At 36.3% G+C, this 24,039-nt stretch overlaps 1 protein-coding gene across 1 annotated transcript in view; it reads left to right on the forward strand.

The window, feature by feature from the left end:
* Window positions 1–8,552, forward strand: part of Tmtc3 (transmembrane O-mannosyltransferase targeting cadherins 3) — a 43,116-nt gene extending 34,564 nt beyond the window's left edge. The window contains exons 12-14 of the mRNA XM_040754985.1: window positions 351–520; window positions 1,766–1,992; window positions 3,891–8,552. Of these exons, the coding sequence (XP_040610919.1) occupies window positions 351–520; window positions 1,766–1,992; window positions 3,891–4,708 (1,215 nt within the window). The 3' untranslated portion in view covers window positions 4,709–8,552. The remainder of the gene's footprint in view (window positions 1–350; window positions 521–1,765; window positions 1,993–3,890) is intronic.
* Window positions 8,553–24,039: the final 15,487 nt, after the last annotated feature.

The following is a 24,039-nucleotide window of genomic DNA, read 5'->3' on the forward strand; positions in this document are numbered from 1 at the left end:
GAAAACAATATAAGTCTTTCAGTGTCAAAAAAATATATCTAGTCTTCAGGGGGTTCTAACTACTTGCTTTTCCCTTGGTTTTTGTGGGGGGGGGCAGATGAGGGTGTTTTGAATGAACTCTATGTAGACAATCTGGCCTCAAACTCACAGAACTCCCTGTGCCTCTCTAGTGCTGGGATTAGAGGCATGTGCAACCAGGTCCTGCTTACTTTTCATATTTTTATGATTTATTTTGCTATATTAGTAAAACCTTAAGTTCTATATTACTTGAAATGAGCCACTAGGAAAACTTGTTATTTTTATTTGCTACAGTACTATTAAACATGCAAACACATTTTTCTCCTAAACAGATTATTCCTGGTAAAAAATATGCAACCAGAATTGCCCCTAATCATCTAAATGTCTATATCAATCTTGCCAACCTCATCCGAGCAAATGAGTCCCGCTTGGAGGAAGCAGATCAACTGTACCGACAGGCGATAAGCATGAGGCCAGACTTCAAGCAGGCTTACATTAGCAGGTATCATAGTTTACTTTAGAATTACCACTGTAAAATTGAAGCTGTATCTGTCTGTATGTTTCAACAAAATTACCAATCAGATAAGTAATTTGAAATTGGCAAGGGAATCTTAATAGCTAAAAGAGCTTTAGAAGCAGCTCCATGTTAGATCCATTTTTGTCTTGTAAACAGTATTAGTCAATCTCTCTGTCACTGTCACCTTTGCCACAAAGCATTTTTATTAGCTCACAGTAAAGGAAAAAATAAGCCTGACATCATGCTAATATTTTTGTATATTCTTATATAAATGTTATCATTTTTATACTTAAGAGACATTGCATGTTAAGCTTTGTTTTATATACTAAACATGAAGCATTGTTTCTCCCAAGAAAGTATATTCTGAATTTAACTTTTTGAGGTCTAAAGATAAAAATCTGTTCCTAAGTTGGATACTGTTTTTTTTTTCATATCCAGTCCTCAGTGTGTCATATTATTCCATAAAGACCCTCAGTAACCTCTGCATTAAAATAATAACCTTTGTCTCATGCCTAGAAGTTGCTATGTTTATCTTAGTAAAAAACAGCATCACATATTTTAAGCAAAAAAAAAAAAAGTTCTCAAACTCAATGGAAGCATACTGGAAAGACTGCTAGGTTTTTGAGCTTGTCAGTTCCAGTATGTTCCTGAAAACCGCCTGCAGATGGCACAAGTGCTCTCTACCAACCATTTGGAAATGCCCTTTTAAAATAGTCATTATCTATACTGCTTTGAAGGAGACTAAGTTAATACACGAAGAGAGATTTCACATTTCTGAAATCTCTGCTAATTTGTATGATTAGACTTAGGTTCAAAGACCCAAAATTCCCAGTAATGACCATATTTTCTCAAGTGTTTCAAATGTCATCATCTGATTCACTGATCTGCCACTGTAATTAGCTACTATGTCGTCATGCAGTCAGTTGCCTCTTTTTAAGATTCATCTATGAACACATTTTCTGTCACCCTTATCTTGATTACTTCTCTACAATTATCATTCCAAAGTCAGATATGCAGTGTTATATAATATTTGAAAATATATAAGCTAGAGTTCAGATTTAAGGGTATTTCCAAAAAGTGATTTTTGAAAGAGACTTTTTAAAAATGTAAGGTAAAAGAAGAAAATAAAGCCATTATGTAGGAAGGCCTAAATCTAGTCCAAAGTGGTATTTGTGAAATGGCATATTAAGACTGTAAGGTAAACCTTGTCTGTTTACTTCCTTCCGACAGGGGAGAGTTGCTTTTAAAAATGAATAAACCTCTCAAGGCAAAGGAAGCATATCTTAAAGCCCTAGAACTGGACAGAAACAACGCAGACCTGTGGTACAACTTGGCAATTGTTTATATTGAACTTAAAGAACCAAATGAAGCTCTGAAGAACTTCAATCGGGCTTTGGAACTAAATCCCAAACATAAGCTAGCATTATTCAATTCTGCTATTTTAATGCAGGAGTCAGGTAAGTTTCCTAAAAATATGTCTATATTTAATCAGTTAGAATTTTTCAAAACCCATAACAAACATCTTTTAGAAAGGCTGCTTATAACAAAATTGTGTACATAAGACAATAATAAGAATATCAAAATATTTGACATAAAGTCTTTGCAAGTACCACAAACAGGTATGTGTGACAGTATTACGTGCTCATTTTTCTAGAGTGTTTTAAAACTCTTTAGATACTCTAGCAACCAGTACCTAACTAGTATACGGTATCATGTTATTCATATAAACATAATAAAACTTCATGTATAGTAAGTATAAAGTCCAAATAGTGCAACAGTTGTGGGGGGTGGGGTTGTAATCATGTTTGAGGATCCCGGGACATTATAATATTTTTTTATTTCATGTTAGTTAACTTTCACTTACAAGAAAATTCTTTGTGTACCTTTATCTTAGTTAATGTTTAAATTGCTGTGAAGAGACGCTGTGACCACAAGAACTTCTTAAAGGAAAGCCTTTAATTTGAGTACCTCACAGTTTCAGAGGTTTAGTCCATTCTCATCATGGCAGCACGCAGGCAAACATGGTGCTGGAGAAGGAGCTGAGGGTCTGGATCTTGATCCACAGACAACAGGAAATGAACTGTGACAACTGGGCATAGCTTGAACATAGGAGACCTCAAAGCCCACCCCAGCTTCCCCCAACAAGACCACACCTACCCCAACAAGGCCACACTTCCTAATAGTGCCACTTCCTTTGGGGGCCATTTTTCAAACCACAATCTTTATATATATTTAGTTTGTTTTTTGAATAGTATTGTAATTTCTTCTATTTCCTATAGTTTAATAAACTAAGATCCATCACAATAAATCTGTATCTTTGAACTATGTTTTATCTAGAAATATTTTCCTTCAGAAGACAGCATAATTTTCTAATTTTTATGTTGAAAGTGTTTCTTTTACATATTCTACTTATGCATTGAAAACGTTTCTTTAAACTTTTGGGGAAGTGAAAGAAACATAAAATTAGAAATATTCTATAGTTTAAGTAGACCTTGCTTTCCCAAATTTTCCATTTGATAGACTAAAGAATAAAGTCAAAAGGACCTAATGTATACCCCAAATTCATATAGCTGATAAGATAGTAACTTATCTATTATCTGAGACTATTGACTTATTTTCAGATTGTCTTTATTAACAATACACTCAAAACAATATAAAAAACAAATTTGAAAACTAGTAGTTTTAGAATCTTACTAATTATGAAAATTGCTCATTATCCAACACAAGTTCTCATCTAAATGTATGAAAATAAAGAGCTTTTAAAAACTCTAATTAAAATTATTTCAGTATTTGTTTTCAAAACTTCAATTTTATATTTTTAAACTTTATAGTGTATTTTTACAATGAAACTTCCTAAATTTTTTGAGCTTACATACCAAAAGTTCTGACTGAGATATTTATAGTTTTATAATACTTTTAAGTTTTTAAATATAGTATATATGCACATGTACATGCACATCCTATAATTCTTAGGAAATTCAGTAAATTAACTAAGAGAAATTAAAGAACTTGTTTGGTGTATAGATACAAAATACTAACAGAACTGTGCTTGAATGCACATCTTTGGAAATCCCATGTCTTAAACTCTTATCTATTCTTCCTCTGTAATGTCCTATTAGTTCCAAACTAAAGAAATTTCTCCTCTTGGCTTCCAGTGTACTGATTGACAAGGAAACAAGCTAATCATTTTAGTATTTCAAGCTCATTGTCTTTCCTACAAGGAAAGATGTGTTTGCTTTCTACTTATTTATTTAGATACAGAAATAAGTTGTTTTGTTGCTGTATTTTGTAATATAACAAAACACTGAAAATGGTTCATTCATTGTTTATCTCCTTTAAAAAAAATTACTTTTAGGTGAGGTTAAACTCAGACCTGAAGCTAGAAAACGACTTCTGAGTTACATAAATGAAGAGCCACAAGATGCTAATGGCTATTTCAATTTGGGAATGCTTGCCATGGATGACAAAAAGGATTCTGAAGCTGAAGCTTGGATGAAGAAAGCCATCAAATTACAAGCTGACTTTAGAAGTGCTTTGTTTAACCTGGCTCTCCTGTATTCACAGACTGCTAAGGAGTTAAAGGCGTTGCCAATTTTAGAAGAGCTACTCAGATACTACCCTGACCATACCAAGGGTCTCATTTTAAAAGGAGATATTCTGATGAACCAGAAGAAGGATATACCTGGAGCCAAAAAGTGTTTTGAAAAGATACTGGAAATGGATCCAAGCAATGTGCAAGGAAAGCACAATCTTTGTGTGGTGTACTTTGAAGAGAGGGACTTACTAAAAGCCGAAAGATGCCTGGTGGAAACATTGGCATTAGCACCTCATGAGGAATATATTCAACGCCATTTGAGTATAGTCAGGGATAAAATTTCCTCTTCTGGTATTGTGGAGCAGCCAGTGTCTCCAGTTGATAAGACATCAGGTACAACAGAAGAAAGAGATGAAATCCCTTCTGAGGTTGTAAAAGAAATCAGAAGTGAATCCAGTCCAACACAAACCATAAAAGCAAATGATCGTAAAAACTCAAAATCCAGCAAGCAATCAACAAAAAATGCAGACGATGAGGCCCCCCATAAAACAGCAAAAGACATCAAGGAAATTGAGAAGAAAAGAGTTGCTGCTTTGAAAAGACTAGAAGAGATTGAACGTATTTTAAATGGAGAATAATACTATTCTTTATCATGTAACAGTAGTATCAAAGACTTTCAGTCTATATCATGTGTTTGTATTGGAAACTGAAAAATATCAAGAATATATATATATATATATACACTGTTTTTTCAGAAACTGTGTAAGATCTTCTATATAGGGTCAAAACAAGATTTTCATTGAAGACCTATCTGCCCCAGGATATATTGTTTTATAAGAGATGGCACAAATTTGGTGGCTGTAGGCAAAATCATAAATTCCAGGTGACAAATTTGAAACTTTTACTATACAAAGAAAGGGTATGGGATTTTTTGAGGTGGGGGAAGTGGGGAAAGCTGGCAGGTCCATCTACTAACCTGAATTGAAATACGGGATGTCAAGGCTGAACCCTTGGAGATTAATCCAGTATGCTCTGGGTTTTGTGAATTCCCATTTAGGAACTCCCTTCTCATTATTTTCTTAGTTCCAGCAATGGATTGGTGTTCATTGAAGACATTCTTTTTTCTTCAGTAATTCTTTTCTTTAACCATGGGACATTGTAACTCAAATGCATACTGTTTGTGTTCTCTAATAGATATTTAGAAGGAATAGTGGATAAAACATCTTAAAATACTCATACATCACTCCTTATGACAAATTAGCTTAGGAATGCATTTCCATAACTTCATACTTGTCCTTAAGTTCACTCTGAAATGCAGTCATTAGGCAGGTAAAGTTTTATACATATTCCTAGTGGTGCTCACTAATGCTGTATTTTCTCTTTCACACCGAGTATTCTACCATGAGCTACATAATCATCACTACTCATTGACTTTTGCTCCCTAAAGTGTTCTGCTTCTTGACTTATTGTCATACTGAAAAGTTCTAGTCACTCTAACTCTAAGCTTTAGAGTAATGATAGCAATCTCTTTCATCTTATTTTCTTTTGGCCTTAAATCAATTTTCTGTTTCTCAAGTCACACCTTAATCACTCTTAGGTATCTAAGCCACTACAGTCAGCTTGTTTAACTGACAAAACAATGTGACATTTATTTTTAAACACTAAATTCTTAATTATGTTGTGGTATATATTTTATTAAGTATTTATTTTAACTACTGATCTTTCATAAAAATTTTAAGCTTTTAGGTTAAGTTGTTAGTTCCCTTGAGTTAACTAATCTCTAATTATAGATGACTTAGAAACCATGCTTCTGTGATGTTTTCTAAGAAATCTTTTATAAATAGGTCACAAGAAACATATTCTGCATTAAAGACCCATCCCTTTTAGTTTCCCAGAGGATCTGACATAGATTTTTTTTTTAAGATAATTTAATGCCAGCACTGATGCCAGTGGGTGTTAATTCTTGACCCAGGAGATTTTGTTAAACATCAAAGCAATATCTCATTTCAGTTCTTAGAGTATAGCTTTGTGACTTCAGATATGAAGTGGAGAATACCTCATATGTTATGACTTGAAAATGAAGTTGTTATGCTCTCTATATCTCTAGAAAAAAAGGTTTTGCTTATAATCACTACAGTAAAAATCCCAAGTGGACAATTGAGTAAGTAAATTCAAAGGAAACCTTTATGACAGCAAGCATAATAGAAATTTAAGGACTATTTTAGTAAATTTATATAGATAGTTGAGTGATGAGGATAAATATTAATATTATCCAATAATTTTTATGGGAAAATCCTTTTATTAGCACTCATAATAATGTCTGTCACAAAAAAGTACTCTTACTTGAATTTTAATTTATTTAAATCAAATCTATCTTGAGTAGCAATTATTAATTAATTATTACCAATCAGTGATGCTCAACTCCATTTAATAGTAGAACCATATGGGAACTTTCCCACCCATCCATAACAATTAAATATAACTTCCAACTTCAGTTTCCTCAATTTCTTCAGGTGATTCTGATTTGTACTTAGAGTTAAGGGCTACTGGTCTAAATTAGGTCAGGAAAGTTTAAATTTGCAATGTAGTCCAATTAAGTTTTAATGACTTAAATCCCAGTAAAGAATATGTTCTAAGTAGTATTTATTCCATGAAACTTTAAATAGTAAATTTTATCAAGTTTGTTTATGGTTAAATTAATATTTCTCATGCATGAAATTTTATTTAAGCTATTCAAATGAGAAAAGGTAATAGATACCCCCCCCAGCTGCCTCAAAGAGGTCTTTTGAAGAAGTGGGAATGTGAACATTTTAAAGCCCAATTTACTATACTGTGGTTTAGCACTTTGGACATCTAAATCAAGGAAACAAGACTTATCACAGGTTTGTGTGCCGAGAAAAGGATAGTTTCAATTTCTGATGTTTTACAAATCTACTGTGCAGAAGTTCTAGCAAAGCTTTGACAATCTTCAAGGAGAAGTGACCTATCTATCACTCCTTCACTGCTTCTCGGGAAATAGAGTTCAATTCTGAATTGCTCCTATACCTGTTTTTGTTTCCCTGCTAATATTTGACATTGGGAATTTTCTAATTTTTCTAGTGAGTAGCCCCACCTACCAACCCCTCCTCTTTGAGACTGTTGCCCAAACAAGTCTTGAAAAAGGCTCAAGGGATCCTGCCCCCAACTCCCTGTATGACTGGGACTACTGGCATGTATACCCTTGCCCAGTCCCTGTGTGTGACTTTCTGAAGTCAATGACTTGGAGAATAAAATAACTAAATATATCACTTTGTTTAACAATTTTGTGTTTACTGTTATGTAAGTATTCGGTATGTGAATTACACAATTCTAATAAAACCTTATGCCTCTTCTTTACATCTGAGTTCTCAACTTCATGTTAATAGAATGTTTCAAAGATGCTTTAATGGAAACTATTAAGAATATATAGATTTGTATGTCAATTTATACTTCAAAAATCCATATATTTGTCATATTTATTTTTTTATTTGCATGATCAAATGATATTTAAAATGAACCCTCAAAATATCTGGTAACTATCAAAACTTGTCATCCATCCATACTAAGGGTTCATTTAAAAGTAGTTTAAAATTGTGTGCATTTTACATTACAATGCTGTTTGTGTGTAGCACGTTTCTAAATATTCATTATTAAATTTTTAATTTTTAAAACTTTCAACCTGATTGCCTTTTGATGTTAAAATGAAATCAAAATTTTGTATAAAACAGGTCTGCTTACAGAAGGAAATGAATGAGCTGACATGTAATTTGTTAGCAGTAACCTTTCAAAATTATACATTATAAATTTCTGATAATGATAAATTTGAACCATTGGTGACAGAAGCCAAAATAAGAAAATAAAAACACTAAACTCAGACTTGGAATTTTATATAAAGTTTACTTCTGCATCTATCCAGGTTCAAATCCAAGTTATCACCCTTACATAGGGTAAGTTGTTTACCTGTTTCCTCAGTCTCCTTGTATGCAAATTATTTCTTCTTAAGGTTTTTTTTAAAGAGTTGATATGCTTATATTGCACAGTAAAGATTTCAAGTTCTTAGTAGATTTGTTAGAATAAATGCAAGACTTAAGCTCCATTGGGTAAATGCAACTTGTCAGCATACATATCAATGATGCCCTAACAGTAAACTAATAGATTTAACACTAATGCTTATGCAGAGATAACTTAAAGAAAATGATATTCTGGGATAAGTTAAAATGAAAACTAAGCCTAAAATTGCACTACTGTACTACATTGCTCTTTTACTGCTATAAGGGATACAGCAAAAGATAATTCGAAAAAGTCTCAAGACTGTATCTAGAACAAATTCTTTAAAACACACTTCAGCAAAAACGTATCTGTGTTTATAACGAAGTAGGTATTTCCCATCAAACAGAATTTATGTTCTATAAAAATCTGGTGCCTTTCTATTTCTGCTTTCAATAAAGTAGATCTCAAAAATGATTGTACTTTATCTTTTCTTAAAGACTTCAGCGTTCAGAATTCAGTAACTTTTACCGTTATCTTTTCCATGCCTTTGGTTTGGGTTATCAAAAAAGTGACTCAGCAAAACTTTGACTGTGAATGATGTGGTAGATTCTTCTAACAATCTCAAAAGTCAAAAGAGCTGATTACCTTGTACATTACAGACAGCAGAGAACTATTTCAGTGATCAGGAGTTTCTTTTGCTATTCTCTAACAAATAGAAATACCTAGGAAAGCTTTCTGGCTACAACAAAGCCACTTGTGTACATGGTGCAGATACTGATGCATTGTCAGAAGTCAGATGGCTGACCTTGGGAGAGAAGCAAAGTTTCAAGTCTCTAGTCCATGAATCCAGTTGTCTACTAACAGCACTTATACAGGTAATCACGTACACACCCTCTTCTAAACCAGTGGCCAATGGGTAAACTTAAGAACGCTAAGTACAAGAATAAGAAATCTAGTATTAATGAGAAGCAGAAAAGGAGGGTGCCAGCCACTTTTTTGCCACTAGGAAAAATGCCTGAGGAATAAAAGAGAATGGATTGATCTAAGCTTAGGATTTCCAGGTTTCAGTCCACCATGGCAAAGCTCAGGCTCATAACTACGCAAATCCGTGGTGGCTGGGAAGCAGTGGGAGAGAAGGCTTAGACTTTATGGACTCTTTCTCCCATTTTGTCAGTCTAGCATAGTGTCGCCCACATTCAAGGGATCTTATAACTGTCTGCTTAAAATATCCTCTCTGGAAATCTGCTTTCCTAATCTAACTTCTCCATCAAGTAGGTAAGGTTAGCCATCACAGGGGATTAGTGAAAATCCAAAGGGGTAGGAAAGCTCTCTGATGACTTACTCAAGACATTGACAAAGTTTAAGATGTTAATTAATCTGCTGAAATGAACATTAGGAATCTCATATTAAAAACAAGTATTGCAAAAGAAAGTATCATTTTAGTCTATCAGAAAAAATGAATAATGAAGAGAAGGGCAAACAAAAAGAATATTGCAAAGTTGTTAGGTAATGGCTAAAATAGCAAGGTTACAAAATATATAGACTAAACCTAATTACTAGAGGTTTAATTTTTCATTCTAACAATATTTGCTCTTCAAATGTTAAAAAATAAAGAGCTCCATCAGTCTGCCTCTAAAATACATTGGAGGAAATAAGAGGTAAAGCATCACCATAACCAGGAAATGTGAACAAAAAGCAAGCTACTGTAACAATTTTCATGACAATAAATTTCAAGGCCACAGTGAATGAGGGAAAAGGAAACTGCATATTGGTTGAGTAACAAGAAGATAGCCATGAAGAATGTATGAGTGCCAACCTATAATATAACTTAAAGGAAACTGCTAAATTCTAAGCTGGTAAGTTCTTTGAACATCCATAACATGTCATTAGAAATCAATATCCAAAATGTGGATTATGTACAGAGGCAGAGTATTCACTATTACAGATGAAAGGGGGTACATGAAGGACTTAAGAATATTCTTGGACCCCAGACCGACAGCTGCGAGGCCAGCATGGGACTGATCTGGAACCCCCAAATGTGAGTGCCAGCAAGAAGGCCTGGGCAACCTATGGGGCCCTGAGCAGTGGATCAGTGTCTATCCCTGGAATACAAACAGTCATCGTGTGCCCATAGCACAAAGAGGGATGCTCTCTCAGCCTGGACTCTTAGGGGAGTGCCTGGACCCTACCCTGAGTGAAATGACAGACTCTAGATACCCCCTGTGTGGAAGGAATTGGCAATAGGGTGGGAAGCTGGGGGGGGAAGGGGAGTGCGGGAGGAGGGGAGGGAGAGGGAACTGGGATTGACATGTAAAACAAGCTATTTAAAATTAAAATAAAAAATGATAAAAAAGAATATATATATTGAAAACCTGTGAATGTAGCAAGAATCATAAAGATTAGAATGCAGATTTGAGGGGGAGGCCTTCCTAGAAGAAGTAATTTGGGATACATTTTTTTCTTTTGGAGTATTTTTGAGTTCTGTATAGAGTACATATTTGACTCATTCTGTGCAGAGGGAACTTGCTGCTAGTGACAAAGTCATCAGCTTTGTGTGTTATTGATTAAATTAGATTCTTCCCATTAGGTGTAATCTGAGTTCTGCACTACCCCGGATTATTGAGACTGCCTGGAAAAGTAGAGTAAAAATCACATGTTTTTGTGTTGCTTTGGTGGCAAAGCCCTAAAGAGAGGGAGAGCCCTGCCATCAAAAATACCTAAACCTAGTGTAATCTCTTCCACATATTTTTACCTGATTTCTGAGCTAGATATCCAAAGATATGGGGGAGGGTAACCAATAGAATAAAAAAACCGACACAATTCTTTCCTGCTGGAGTTAGGAAAAGGATCAAGAGAAAAATCTAAAATTTGGATTCTATGAAAATGAATCAAATGTACCTTCTAGGACTGAAAAGCAAAAAAGAAACTTTTAATTTTAGACTGGATAGAGCAGAAGATAAAATTAGTAAACAGAGACATACTAACTACTTGCATAAACTGTACCAGCTGGCATCATGGACTGGGGAAAAAATGCAGAGATGGGGACAGAATATAGAGAGACAAATGAACTTGAATTCATTTAATTGGAGTTCCAGGAGAGAATAGTCAAAAACAATATTTGAAGACGTAATTGCCAACTATTTTCCAACTATTTTCCAAAACTTTCATCAATCTATTAATGCAAATGTTTAGCATATCTTGGACCATGTGTTTTCAACCAAATAAATTGAAAATCATCTTAAAAGCAACCAAAGGTATGAGTTATAAACCAAGAAGAGCAGTAAAGTTGATAACCTAATGTTTCTCAATTATTTTACACTTCCTCCTCCCGCCTTCCCTCTATTCCCCTCCATATTCTCTGAGAAAGGAGTAGGCCTCCCATGGCATCAGTAAAGCATGGCATATCAAGCTGCCATAAGAACAAGTACCTTCCCCTGTATTCAGGCTGGGCAAGGCAGTCCAGCAAGAGGAACGGGTTCCCAAGAGCCAGCCAAAGCACCAGGGACAACCCTGTGCCTGTTGCCAGGAGTTCCACAAATAGACCAGCTACACAACTGTTACATATATACAGAGGGCCTAGATTGGTTCAGTATTAAAGAAAAGCTAGGGCAGCCAGAATTCAATGGAAGAACTAAGCTCTAATGAAGAGATGGGACACAGTCAAATCAAAATTGAACACCTGCAAGTTTCTTCATTGGGATCGCAAAACACTGGTAGTACAGGCACAAGCACAGGCACTGTGACCTAGTTTAGAAAACAATGACAGAATGGGAAAAGGTATTTACCAAGTACACATCAGACAGAGTTAATATCTAAGACAGTATAAGATACTGAAAAAAAAGTACTGGATATCAAAAAAAATGGTGTATAGAACTAAACAGTTCTCAAAAGATGAAACACAAATGGCTGAAAACACTTTAATAATGTTTAGCATCCCTAGTCATGGAAGTACAAATCAAAACTACTTTGATAGTTCATTTTTACACCTGTCAGAATGGCCAAGAAGAAAAAATGACAGCTCATGCTGCCAAGGATGAGGAGAAAGGGAGCACTGGTTCCTTGCTGGTGGGAGTGTAATATGGTACATTCACTCTGGAAAAGAGTGTGGCAGTTCCCCAGGAATAGATCTACCTCAAGAACCAGCTATACCACTCTGGGGCATTTACCATAAGGACTCTACATCCTTGAGGCACTTGCTCATCCATGTTTGTTGCTGCTCTATTCATACAAGACTGAAGTTGGAAACAGCCTAGATGTCTATTAACAGATGAATGGATAATGGAAATGTGATAACTAGTGTTCATGGTCCTGGAGAAAGGTAAAAACCAAGCCAACTACAAACCCTCAAATCTACAATGGTGACCTGCCTGTGTTATATGCTGGGGAAATAATGGCACAACGTGATTGGACTTAAGGCCTACTTCCTGAGAGGAAACACTTGCCTGACACTGCTCATCGCCAAGCATCTGAGACTAGATAGGTCATGGGCATAGCTAAAAGCAAATACCTTCTGCTAAAAGTACATAGCAATAAAATGTCGCCTAACAACATTCTGCTATACCCATAGATCAGTGTTTCACTCAGGCATCATCAGAGAAGCTTCTTCCTATGGTAGATGGGAACTAGTACAGAGACCCACAACTGGACAATTACAGAGTAAGAGACTTTGGAATACTCAGTCCTAAATGAGATATTTTCATCACCCATTCATACCCCCCACAGGGCTTGGGGAACTCTCTCAAAGGGAGGGAGAAAGATTGTAAGAGGCACCACATGACTGATGGTAACATTCACAAGGCCTGAACAGGTCCAAGCCTGGTGGGGTCACATGTGGAGAAGCAGACAGGAGCTCCCATCCCTAGCCAAGGAACTGCTTGCTTCTTGACAGCTGCTTGCCAATGAAAAAATCTTTTTTCTTTAATGGAGTCTCACTGGCTATATAAACCACTTAAGAGTAGGCCTAATGCCCAGCAGTAAGATGGCCAACACAAAACAAACTCGAGATAGTTCTGTAGATTTTTTTGTCTCATATTTCTTTGGGAAATTTTTTTTATCTTGCCTGTCTTTTGTTTACATATTATGGTTTCAGATTTTATTTTTTATTGATTTTAGTTTTATATGTCTTCGGGCTATTTGTTTCCTGCACTTTTTATTTGGGTTTTTTTCTTTTAACTCTATTTTTTTTGTTTTATTTGCTTGTTTGTTTCTAGAGAGAGAGAGAGAAAATGAAGGCATGGAGCTTGATGGGTAGAGAGGTGAAAAGGATCTTAGAGGAGATCAGTGAGGGGAAACTGTGACCAGAATATATTGTATAAAAGTAATTACTATTAAAATAAAAACTTGCTTCAGTCATAAGGCAAAATAAATTATTTTGGAAAATTTGCCCCCAGAATATCCAAAATTAATGAGCACAAATCTTTTTTAAAGGTTTTGAATTTATTCTATGTGTATTATTTCCCTACATGTATGTAAATATGCCTGTGCCCCTAGTGTTCACAGAGGCCAGAAGAGGCCACCAGATCTCCTAGAAGTGAAGTGACAGACAGTTGTGAACTACCATGTGGGTGGTGGGAACCAGACCTAGTTCCTTTCCAAAAGCAACAAGTGATCTTAATAGTGGAACCAGGTTGCCTGAATAGAATTCTCAAGAGGAAAAGAAAGTGAGCTATATAGGAGTATGGAGTCATAGGAAGAAGTGAAGTGTGTAGATATGCCAATATAAAATAATTCTGGTTGTAATAAATGTAGTGTGACTACATATGTAAGAAATATAATTTACGTGTAATTAAAATCTCATAATAGTCTAGGAAAGGAATTAAAGTGCTATGAAGTTTTCCCTAAGTGACAATAGTAACTAATTACTTAACAGAATAAATAAATAAAGCAATATAGGAAAACACTTGATGTAGAACTCTGGCCTACACACACACACACACACGAGTGGGTGTATGCACACATATATATGTGTCACATACACAGAACTATAAACATTGCTGAAAGATATAAGATGTATTAATGAACACCTCGCACTATAAATTTAGAAGCACTTATAAGAAAATGTATTTTTATTCACTGCTGGTAGGAGAGAAAATTAATATCAAGCCCCTTTAAAGATATGTATATGTGTGTGTGTATACATATATATATATATCACTTAACTGATCGATAGCTTATACTAAAGTCTCAAGGATCTATGTATGACTCCTAGTACTCTTAGCCTTGTATACTTATAACATTACTACAACCTCTTCACTTTAACCAACAAAGTACAGTCATCACATGAGATATCCATGATTAATGAGATAAAACTGTGACTTCTATCTTGTGGCAGACTTCTCCCACTGTAGGTTTTAATGAAGCAAGCTAACAATTATATTGAGGCGAATAAAGAAGTTGAGGCACTCGACACCAAGTCACCTGCATATTCTATTGTATTCCCCAGTCCTAAAAGATCTGGAACATGGGAAGACAAAAGCAAGAGAACAGAATACTACTTTTCAATTCCTTGATTTCTTGCAGTTAACTCCCATCACTGAAGACACATTAGACTGTCCATGTTGGTGTATGTGGATTTCTGTGTAACTCATGGAGAGGAAGAGTTCTAAAAGTCAGTCCATAAACTATTTGTAATGGATCACAACTCCTTATCTAATTCAGAACAATAAATTTAATTAATGAATTATTTTTCTAAGTCTATAAAAGCTTAATATTTATTATTCAGAGAGTTGTTTGCTAGTTCCATTGTAGTTAAGAAACATTTAGATGATAATTACTACTTATTGACAGCCAATATTCTATATATTTTAAGTATTTTTCTTATTTGATCCTCACATCTAAAATAATGGAAGTATTTCCATTCTCAAAATGATAGAGCTGAAATTTACAGAGGTTAAATAAGAGAATCAGGGATACAGCTCATAACAAATTTAGAATTTAAAGTAAGATGTATCTACCTATGAAGTCTGTTTACACCACCATTCCACTATTGCTCTCTTTTATTATAGTCAATTCCAATTACATGCTAAATGTTATGTTGGGCTAAGGCACCTGTCATATTTATTCCATGTGAATGAACATCTAAGAACATACTTCAAGATAAATAGTTGGTGCCCCAACTCATACTAGAGGATAGAAGCATGTTAACCTTTATGGATAGAAAGTAGCTTACTGAAAGCCATTTTATAGTCATTTTCACATGAACATTTGGGAGCACAATACATGAAATTTCACAGATGATTTACAGTATTCCTTTTCTTAAAAGCTACAATTTAATCAACTAATACCAATGTGGAACCCTAGTGTACAGCAAACATGCAAGAGAAAGTGTTTCACTCAAAAGAGCAATGCCCACAGAACACTCAGATAATGAGTAAGAGCACCCTAAACGCTATCGCGTTTAACTCTCATAATATCCCATAAGTCCCACTTATGTCAGAAATTTATTCCATATTTCCAAGTGAAGGACATAAGACCTGGACAGTTCAGCATGCTCTCAAATGAATATCAGTTCAATGAACTATGCTGATAAAATTCTCAAGGTAAAGACAATTTAGTTTATGAATAATAGTTTGTTTCTTTTCCAGTTAGTTTTACACTCCTTTAGTACTGTGATTTTAGTAGGCTAAAAATATCTTTTTAAAAATCTCCACATCTACTCTTGAATCCCAGGCTGATGCCTGGGAATCCAGCATGGGACTGATCAAGACCCCCTGAATGTGGGTGTCAGTGAGGAGGCCTAGGTAATTTATTGAGCCTTGGGCAGTAGATCAGTATTCATCCCGAGTATACACATGGACTTTGGACTCCCATCCAACAATGAGAGATGCACTCTCACACTGAACTCTTGGGGGAGGATCTAGGCCCTGCCCTGGAGGAAATGACAGACTATGGACACCCCCATGGAGGGCCTCACCCTCCCTGGGGAAAAGAGGGGATAATGGGGGGTGGGGGTACGGGAGGAGGGGAGGGAAAGGGAGAGGGACCTGGAACTAACTTGTGAAGCAACCTTGTTCCTAATCTAAATTTAAACTTAAAAATAAACAAAAAGAAAAAAATCTCCACATCTAGTCTCTAGAACTGTGTGGATATATTATTACTATTATTGCTGTTGTTGTTGTTATTGTTATTATTATTATCAAGGGTCCTTACACATGTGATTAATTTAAGTGACTTGAGATGAGAAGGTTGTCTTAATAGGCCCAGTATACTCACAAGATTTGTAACGGCCCGACAGCTCCGTGTGCCTAAATCTGACATGCTTCTATTGGCATGCTGCTTGGACATCGAAGCACTACTCCCACTAGCATCTCTTGTCCTATGAGCCCACCATCAATCACAGGGGGTATTAAAGGAGATGGTTAAATCTGCCATGAATGTAACTTGCTTGTTTGCCCCTATGGAACTCTTGTGTAGCTGTTGAGGGTGTACAACTGTGAAATGCTTTGCTTCTGACCATTCTCTGGTGGGCAGTTGCCGCAGTTCTGAGGGCAGTAAGATTCAAGCTGGTCTCATCCAGAACACAGAGCTGATGGAGATCAAATAGGGAGGCACTCTGAAAAGCACTCTGGTATTGCCTACATGTTCAACTCTGATAGTATGTTGTATGTAGCTGGGCTACAAGAACGTTCCCAAGGCAGGCAGCATAGGGAGTGATGAGAGAGCTACTTCGCAGTAGATGGAGAGGATGATGTCTTTCTGGTGGCACAAACCATATAAACCTTCCTAGATCTGTTGTTCCTGCCTACATGGAAGAATTCTAAGGTATCCTAAATTTAGATGCAAGACAGAGGTTGAGGAGAATAGATAGATCATTAAGTGACAGCTTCAGGCTAAGCCAGGAATAAATAAATAAAGATATACTGATATGCATATTTTGTTTGTTATGTTTTGTTTTGAAACATGATATCTATCAGGAGCCCTGGCTGGCCTAGAACTCATTATGTAGAGTAGGCTCACCTCAAACTCACCCAGATCCACCAGCTTCTGCTCCCAAGTGCTGGGATTAAAGGTGAGCACCACCACGCATGGTTACACATAGATCTTTTTTTGTTTGTTGGTTGGTTTTCAAGACAGGGTTTCTCTATTGTTTTGGAGGCTGTCCTGGAACTCGCTCTGTAGACTCACAGAGATCTGCCTGCCTCTGCCTCTCGAGTGCTGGGATTTACACATAGATTTTTATAAATAAATACATATGTATATATGTTTTGCCTCAATTTTTTGGAGGGACATCTATCTACTGGAACAAAGCAATGAATCTGTCATGTCCAGCTTGGTGAACCCATTAGTTTTAGGGAGTTACTTGTAAGCTGATAGGTGACCCCAAAACAGTTATATCATCAAAATATCCAATCATAGCATAGGTGATGACTCCCAAAAGCTGTGTCACCAGTCTCCCTTAGGTAATTGACAGGCAGTGAGACAACTGAAGAATGACTGCTGTTTACCTGCTGTGACCACTGAGAAACAGTGGGGCTGGGAACCTGTGAAAGCTTATGAACCTGTCAATTGCTGTAATTCCCAGAGATCTCCAGAATGCCCAGGTCCTGCCAAGGAATGTTTATAGACACAGTTTCATGAGGGGCTCATGATGAACACACAGCCTGGATTCAAGGCAGCAATGGTCCCATCCAAACCAGAGAAAGAGCTACAGAATGAAATATACAACACCATCAGGTCAGCAGCATTGACAATATTGAAAGTAGAAAATGATATGAATTTATTATACTGTAAGGATGCTGCTTGGATGGGACTGATCTGGACCCCCCCCAAATGTGAGTGTCAGCGAGAAGGCCTGGGCAACCTATGGGGCCCTGAGCTGTGGATCAGTGTCTATCCCTGGTATACAAACAGTCATTGTGTGCCCATAGCACAAAGAGGGATGCTCTCTCAGCCTGGACTCTTAGGGGGAGTGCCTGGACCCTACCCAGAGTAAAATGACAGACTCTAGATATCCCCTATGTGGAAGGATTGGCAATAGGGTGGGAGGGTGGGAGGGAAGGGGAGTGCGGGAGGAGGGGAGGGAGAGGGAACTGGGATTGACATGTAAAACAAGCTATTTAAATTTATGATACAAAAAAAGGATGCTGCTTGGAGAAATGGTCAGATGTTTTTCAAGTGTGTGCTTACATACTATGATTCTTTAATCACATAATCACTAGGTCTATGTATATATCATGTGCATATTTTTTGCTTGTTACAATTCATGGGGAAAGTATTTTTATACTAGCCACCAATGTTTCCCAGTGCTGATTTTAACCAATTAAATTACAGATGATTTTTATTTTTTACTTCACATCTTAATATTTTATTGCTTGAAATATGAATACATATTACTTCCTGATGGTCAAAAGAAGAATTAGTAGAAAAAACACTGTTCATCAAAGAATAAAATTATACTTGTCCCCCCATTCCAAATTTCAAATGCCCAGCCTAAGAAAACTCTACTGTCTCATTTTTTACGCATGTATAAAAATATAAAAGCCTTATCTTAGCCTCTAAAGTCTGTTCACATCTGGTCTTAAGTACTGCGTTGACTTCATTATCTCTACATCCCATGGGATGCTGTGAGGAAATTCCAGGCTTCTTTTTCTACTCCACCAAAGAACTTTCTGGAAACCATCACCTCTTCCATTAAGGATGTCCATGCAGCTAAGAAAGCTGCTGCTCTCTGAGTTTTGCTCTCAGCTGTGCACTGGTTGCTTTCTTACCTCCTGCTGCAACCAACCATGTGTTTTCATTACTCTGGGCAAGCATTTATTAAAAGGAGCACACATGGTAGCTCCACTTTCCCTGTTTCGGCACTCAGAGGACTTGGCTATAGAAGAAGCTGAGGGTGAGGGGGATAAAGAGAGATTTGTAAAACATCGCAAGAGAGCCTGTGTATGAGTAATTAGGTATTCTTTGCACACATAGAGTTTACAAAGTGTAATTATTGATTTGATGGAAATCCAATTTGACAAATTTTAAGTTTAAACATCATAAAAACCTCAGGGTAAGGAAAAATAAAACAAAAATGGGCATGTGTGTGGATAGATTGATAAATATTGCTGGTAGGTAATGAAGCATAGTGTGTGTCCTAATTTTACATTTGTGGAAGTATGATCACCTATGATTCTGAACACACACTATAATAGTTTCCTTCAAAACTTTTCTTCTGGAAAAATTTGCAGCCGGGTGTTGGTGGCACATGCCTTTAATCCCAGCACTCGGGAGGCAGAGGCAGGTGGATCTCTCTGAGTTCAAGACCAGCCTGGTCTACAAGAGTGAGTTACAGGACAGTCTCCAAAGCCACAGTGAAACCCTGTCTCAAAAAAACAAAACAAAAAAATTTGAATGCATTGGAAATGGCAATTCATTGAAGTACACTAATTATGATTGCTAGTGTTAACTGTCAACTTCTCAGTATCTAGATTCACCTGAGAGATAGGCCTCTGGATATGCCCATGTGGGTGACACTATTCATGGTCGGGAGACTGCTGGACTGCCTTAATGGAGAGGAGGAACCAAGAAGCAACAAGCATTCTTCCTTCACCATTTCCTGATTTTAAATGTAATATCAAAAGTAGTTTCAAGTTGCCACTATCTTAATTCCTCCACCCTGATAGACTGTGGATTGAACTGTGAGCTAGACTCAACCCTCGCCTTAATTTGCCATTATAACTCAGATCATTTGGAGTCTGTGTTTGACAGATCCTTATTCAGGAAGGAAGATTGTGATAACTGGCAGTGGGCAGGGGATAAGAGTGTTGGTGAATGCTCTCCCTGGGCAGAACCTCTAAAACACTTAAATAAAGAGACTGTAAAGGTTCAGACTATATAAACCTGCTTCTTTTGCTCTTTCATTCTTTGACTCCTGTCAGGGTCTGTGCTATTGGATAACATCCCGAAGTGATGTTTTTCTTTGTAGTCAAGTTCTATATAAATTCATGTTGATATATTAAAGTACCTTCAGATACTTCAATTAAATAAAAACAATTATGTTATTGCTCTTTATTTTAGAGAACAGGCAAAAAACAACTCATTTTTTTAATGTCTGCCTTAAGTTCCAAACTGTCCAGCTAGATAAGTTGTATGGCCTTGGCTAATGTTTCAAACTGGCTACAAGCCTACACTCATGAGCCATTTTCAAAATCAGAAATAAGGGAATTATTTGGCAAAAACAAGACGTCACATGGGCACCTTTAACCTACTTAATACCAAACCCCACCTGATCCTCAAGCAAATCAGGAGAAGCATAGAAGGTCACCTTGAGTTGCATCATGCTGCACCTAAACTCGGCTACATAAGAAACAGAGTTTTTAAAGCCTTCGTAAAGTTATTTCTTCCGCTATCATTTCTCCGTTTTTTTCTTTTCTCTGACTTCCTGCTTTCTAACAGCATTCAGGAATCCATGGAACTGAATTTCTGATTCCTTTCTCTTTAACATGACTTTTGGAAAGCATTTCCATTCCTGTGTGAATCTATCCACTTTGTGCGAGCGGGTCACTAAATGTCTGCCTTGAGTTCCAAACTGTCCAGTTATCTTTCGGTGCTTCAGTCGTGTTCAAAGCAAATACAAAATTTTTATTTTCCATGCCAAACCTTGGACTTTTATCTTTCTTCCCAGGCAAGAGCATGCTTCAAAAGAAATATATTCTGATTGCCTCCTTTTATTTTATAACCAGCTCTCATTTGGACTTTTAGAATTAACCTGCTAGTTAGTTTTTTGTTTTTTGTTTTTTGTTTTTGTCGATTTTACACAAGCTAGGGTCTTCTGGGAAGAGTGAGCATCTACTGAGAAAACAATCTCAGATTGGTCTTTAGGCAAGTCTGTGGAGCATTTTCTTGATCAATGGTTGATGTGGGAGGACCCAGCCAAAGTGGCCAGTGCCACCCCTGGGCAGGCAGTCCAGCAGAATTGGACCCTAGAGAACAAACCAGTAGCAGAATTTCTCCATGGTCTCTGCTTTGTGTCCTGCCTCCTTTGGTCATGATCTTTACCACAGAAATAGGAAGAAAACTGGAACAATCAGTTAACATGATGAAACTCCAGTTATTTCCTAAACCCCTACTCACTTTGTCCAAATGTTGCTTTTTTAATTTTTATTTTTCATTTTAACTGTTTTGACTTGCATTGAACAAATAGATAAAAATCACCTAAAAGGATTTTTTGTCAAGGACTTCCTTAATTTTTTTTCAATATGTTATTAATTGAAATGGAATAACATCCTGTTTCCTCATCCCTTTCTTACTTCTGCCTTCTTCCAGGTACCCTCCCCATCTATAATGGCTTCTGTAATTCTTTACTGAAGTTAATGGTGAGACATTTAGCAAACAATTTCCTGTTAAATTACTTTTGAGTTGGGTTAACAGCCAACATGTAAGTCAACTTTGAGAACTAGTGAAGGATTTATCTGTTTTCTGAAGTGGCTTTCTTACTAAGTTATTTCTGGGTATACCTTCCAACAGCTTGTCCTCCATGGCTAATCATACTCATAGCTCCCTTTCTGCTCTTTTAAGTTAGCAGTCAGTCTGTCTTGAGCATGCAATGCAAGGCCTACCTCTCCCAGCTCACTTGCATCCCTTTGCTTCTGCAAAGTCTTTAAGTTCCTAAATGTAAAACATTTTCTAAATTGTTTCAAATTTTCTGAAAGTTGGCTTTGCAAAGAAGACATACAAACATACTTTTGCATCTTAATTTTGAATTCCAATTGAATATCCCAAATATCAATCCATTATCCTAGAAAACATTAGATTTATCCTCAGTTCTATGGGTTTTCTTCTGATTCTATGGGGGTTTTTTAGTGTGTAATGGTTTTAGATTTAATTTACATTTCTCACTTTATAGGAGTTTGGTTTCCATGAAGCAAACATTCTCAGAAGACTGAATTTTTTATGCTTTGTTTCCGCTGTCTCCCCATGATGTCACCTTCCAGATGTTGATGTATTTCCTTGAACATCCGTCAGTGAAGGTTTTGCATATAGCAAAGTCTTGAAACTGAATACATTTAGCAGATATCAAAGCATTATTTCAATGACATCTTAAAGCCTGTAAAAATATTTTACCTTTTGGAATTTGGCAAGGACTCCTGAGACCTGAACAAAAATAAAAATAATAGTTCTTTTTTTGGCATGAAGGTTTGCATAATATTTGAAAACCTTATAGTATTAGTCTCTTACATGAAGGGTTATTCTTTGATACTATAAAATAACTTCCTGTTGGGAGTTTTTATGAAGATAATTGCTTGGCTTATTGTAAGTGAATATTTCTTGCATACAAAATTATAAACCTCCACAAAATGTCGAGAAATTTTACTTACCCTTTCTATTGTGAAAATTATTTTCAGTACAACTTTGATTTTTTCCAAACTGGGGCACTAAGGAATTGATCATATGATTTATTAAATGTATGTCAGTTCTTCATTAATCCTATAAGTGGCTACAGAGATACAAAATAGCAGAAATATATTAATCATTACCATTTAATTAGTCAGAAGTTCAAAAGATGTTGTACTGAAATACAAAGCAAGATACTAGTAGCGACCCAGCCCTTTCTGAGGCTCTCAGACAGAACTCACTTCCTCACCTTTCCTACATCTAGAGGCCTCCTGCATTGTTTGGCTTTTTCTTTCTTCCTCCACCACCGAAACTAATCACAGTGGATCAAGTTCTTACCGTGTTTCACCTCATCTTTTGTCACCCTTCCTACATCTTTCTGACCACAGATAGGAAGAACTCTTTCTTTTGAATTAGATTGAGGATTGAGTGCATCCCTAAATCTGTATTTCACCAATAATGTAATCTTTTGTCCTTAATGGTGTAATTTCTATATATAAATTATTCAAGCGTGTGTGTGTGTGTGTGTATGTGTGTGTGAGAGAGAGAGAGAGAAAGAGAGAGAGAGAGAGAGGGGGGGATGGGGAGGGAGAGAGAGAGAGAGACAGAGAGAGCTGGTAGATGGTGTTGGATCCCCTAGAGATGGAGTTACAGTTGGTCATGAGTTGCCCAGTGTGGGTAATGAGAACTGAACTGAACTCTGGTCTTCTGGAAGAGGAGAGATCTCTCTTAACCACTGAGCCATCTTTCAAGTCACCACATATACTGATTTAAAAGTATGATGCAATATTCTACAAAGCCTCATGCATTTCAAGTGTGGAGAAGGGATTGTTTAGTCTTAAACTTGATATTTTTCCTTCTTTCTGGATTCAATGTAAAAATGCCATTTTTCTGTAACTGCCTTTGATCATTTTATCATAACAAGTAACTTATAAAGAAAATATTCTATAAAATATAATTAGGTAGAAAAAATTTGCTTTTTCCAGTTGTGGAAAAGATGAAAGAATGTGTCTTACACTTAAAGAAATGCTCAACATCCTTAATCATCAGGGAAACGCAAATTAAAACTACTTTGAGATTTCATCTTACACCTGTCAGTATAGCAAAAATCAATAAAATAAATGAGAGTTCATGCTGTTCAGGATGCTGAGTAAGGGGAACACTCATCCATTGCTGGTGAGACTGCAAACTTCTACATTTACTATTGCAATTAGTATGGTGGTTTCTCAGGAAGATGAGAAATCGATCTACTTTAAGATTCAGTTATACTACTCTTGAACATGTACCCAAAGGACACTTCATCCTACCACAGAGATACTTGCTCATCCATGTTCATTGCTGCTGTATCCATAATTGTTAGAAATTGAAAATAAACTTGTCTTTTTTGAAACTTCCTTGTATTATAATGTTGTGTCACTGATTTTTTCAATTTTATCTTTTTTATTTTATTCATATTTTTCTCTTTTTTTTATCCTGCAGACTCTTGGGCTTTTTTCCTTTCTGTTTATTTGTATTGTCCTATTCTGATAAGCTAGCTTTTGTTTTGTTGTATTATATTTTATTTTATTAGTATCTCTTAGAAGCCTATTTGTTTTCTAATGAGACATAGAAAGGGGGTGGATCCAGATGGGAGAGAGTATGGGGAGGA

The sequence above is a fragment of the Mesocricetus auratus genome, unplaced genomic scaffold, assembly GCF_017639785.1.
Source record: "Mesocricetus auratus isolate SY011 unplaced genomic scaffold, BCM_Maur_2.0 Super-Scaffold_100011, whole genome shotgun sequence".
NCBI classification, from domain to species: Eukaryota; Metazoa; Chordata; class Mammalia; order Rodentia; family Cricetidae; genus Mesocricetus; species Mesocricetus auratus.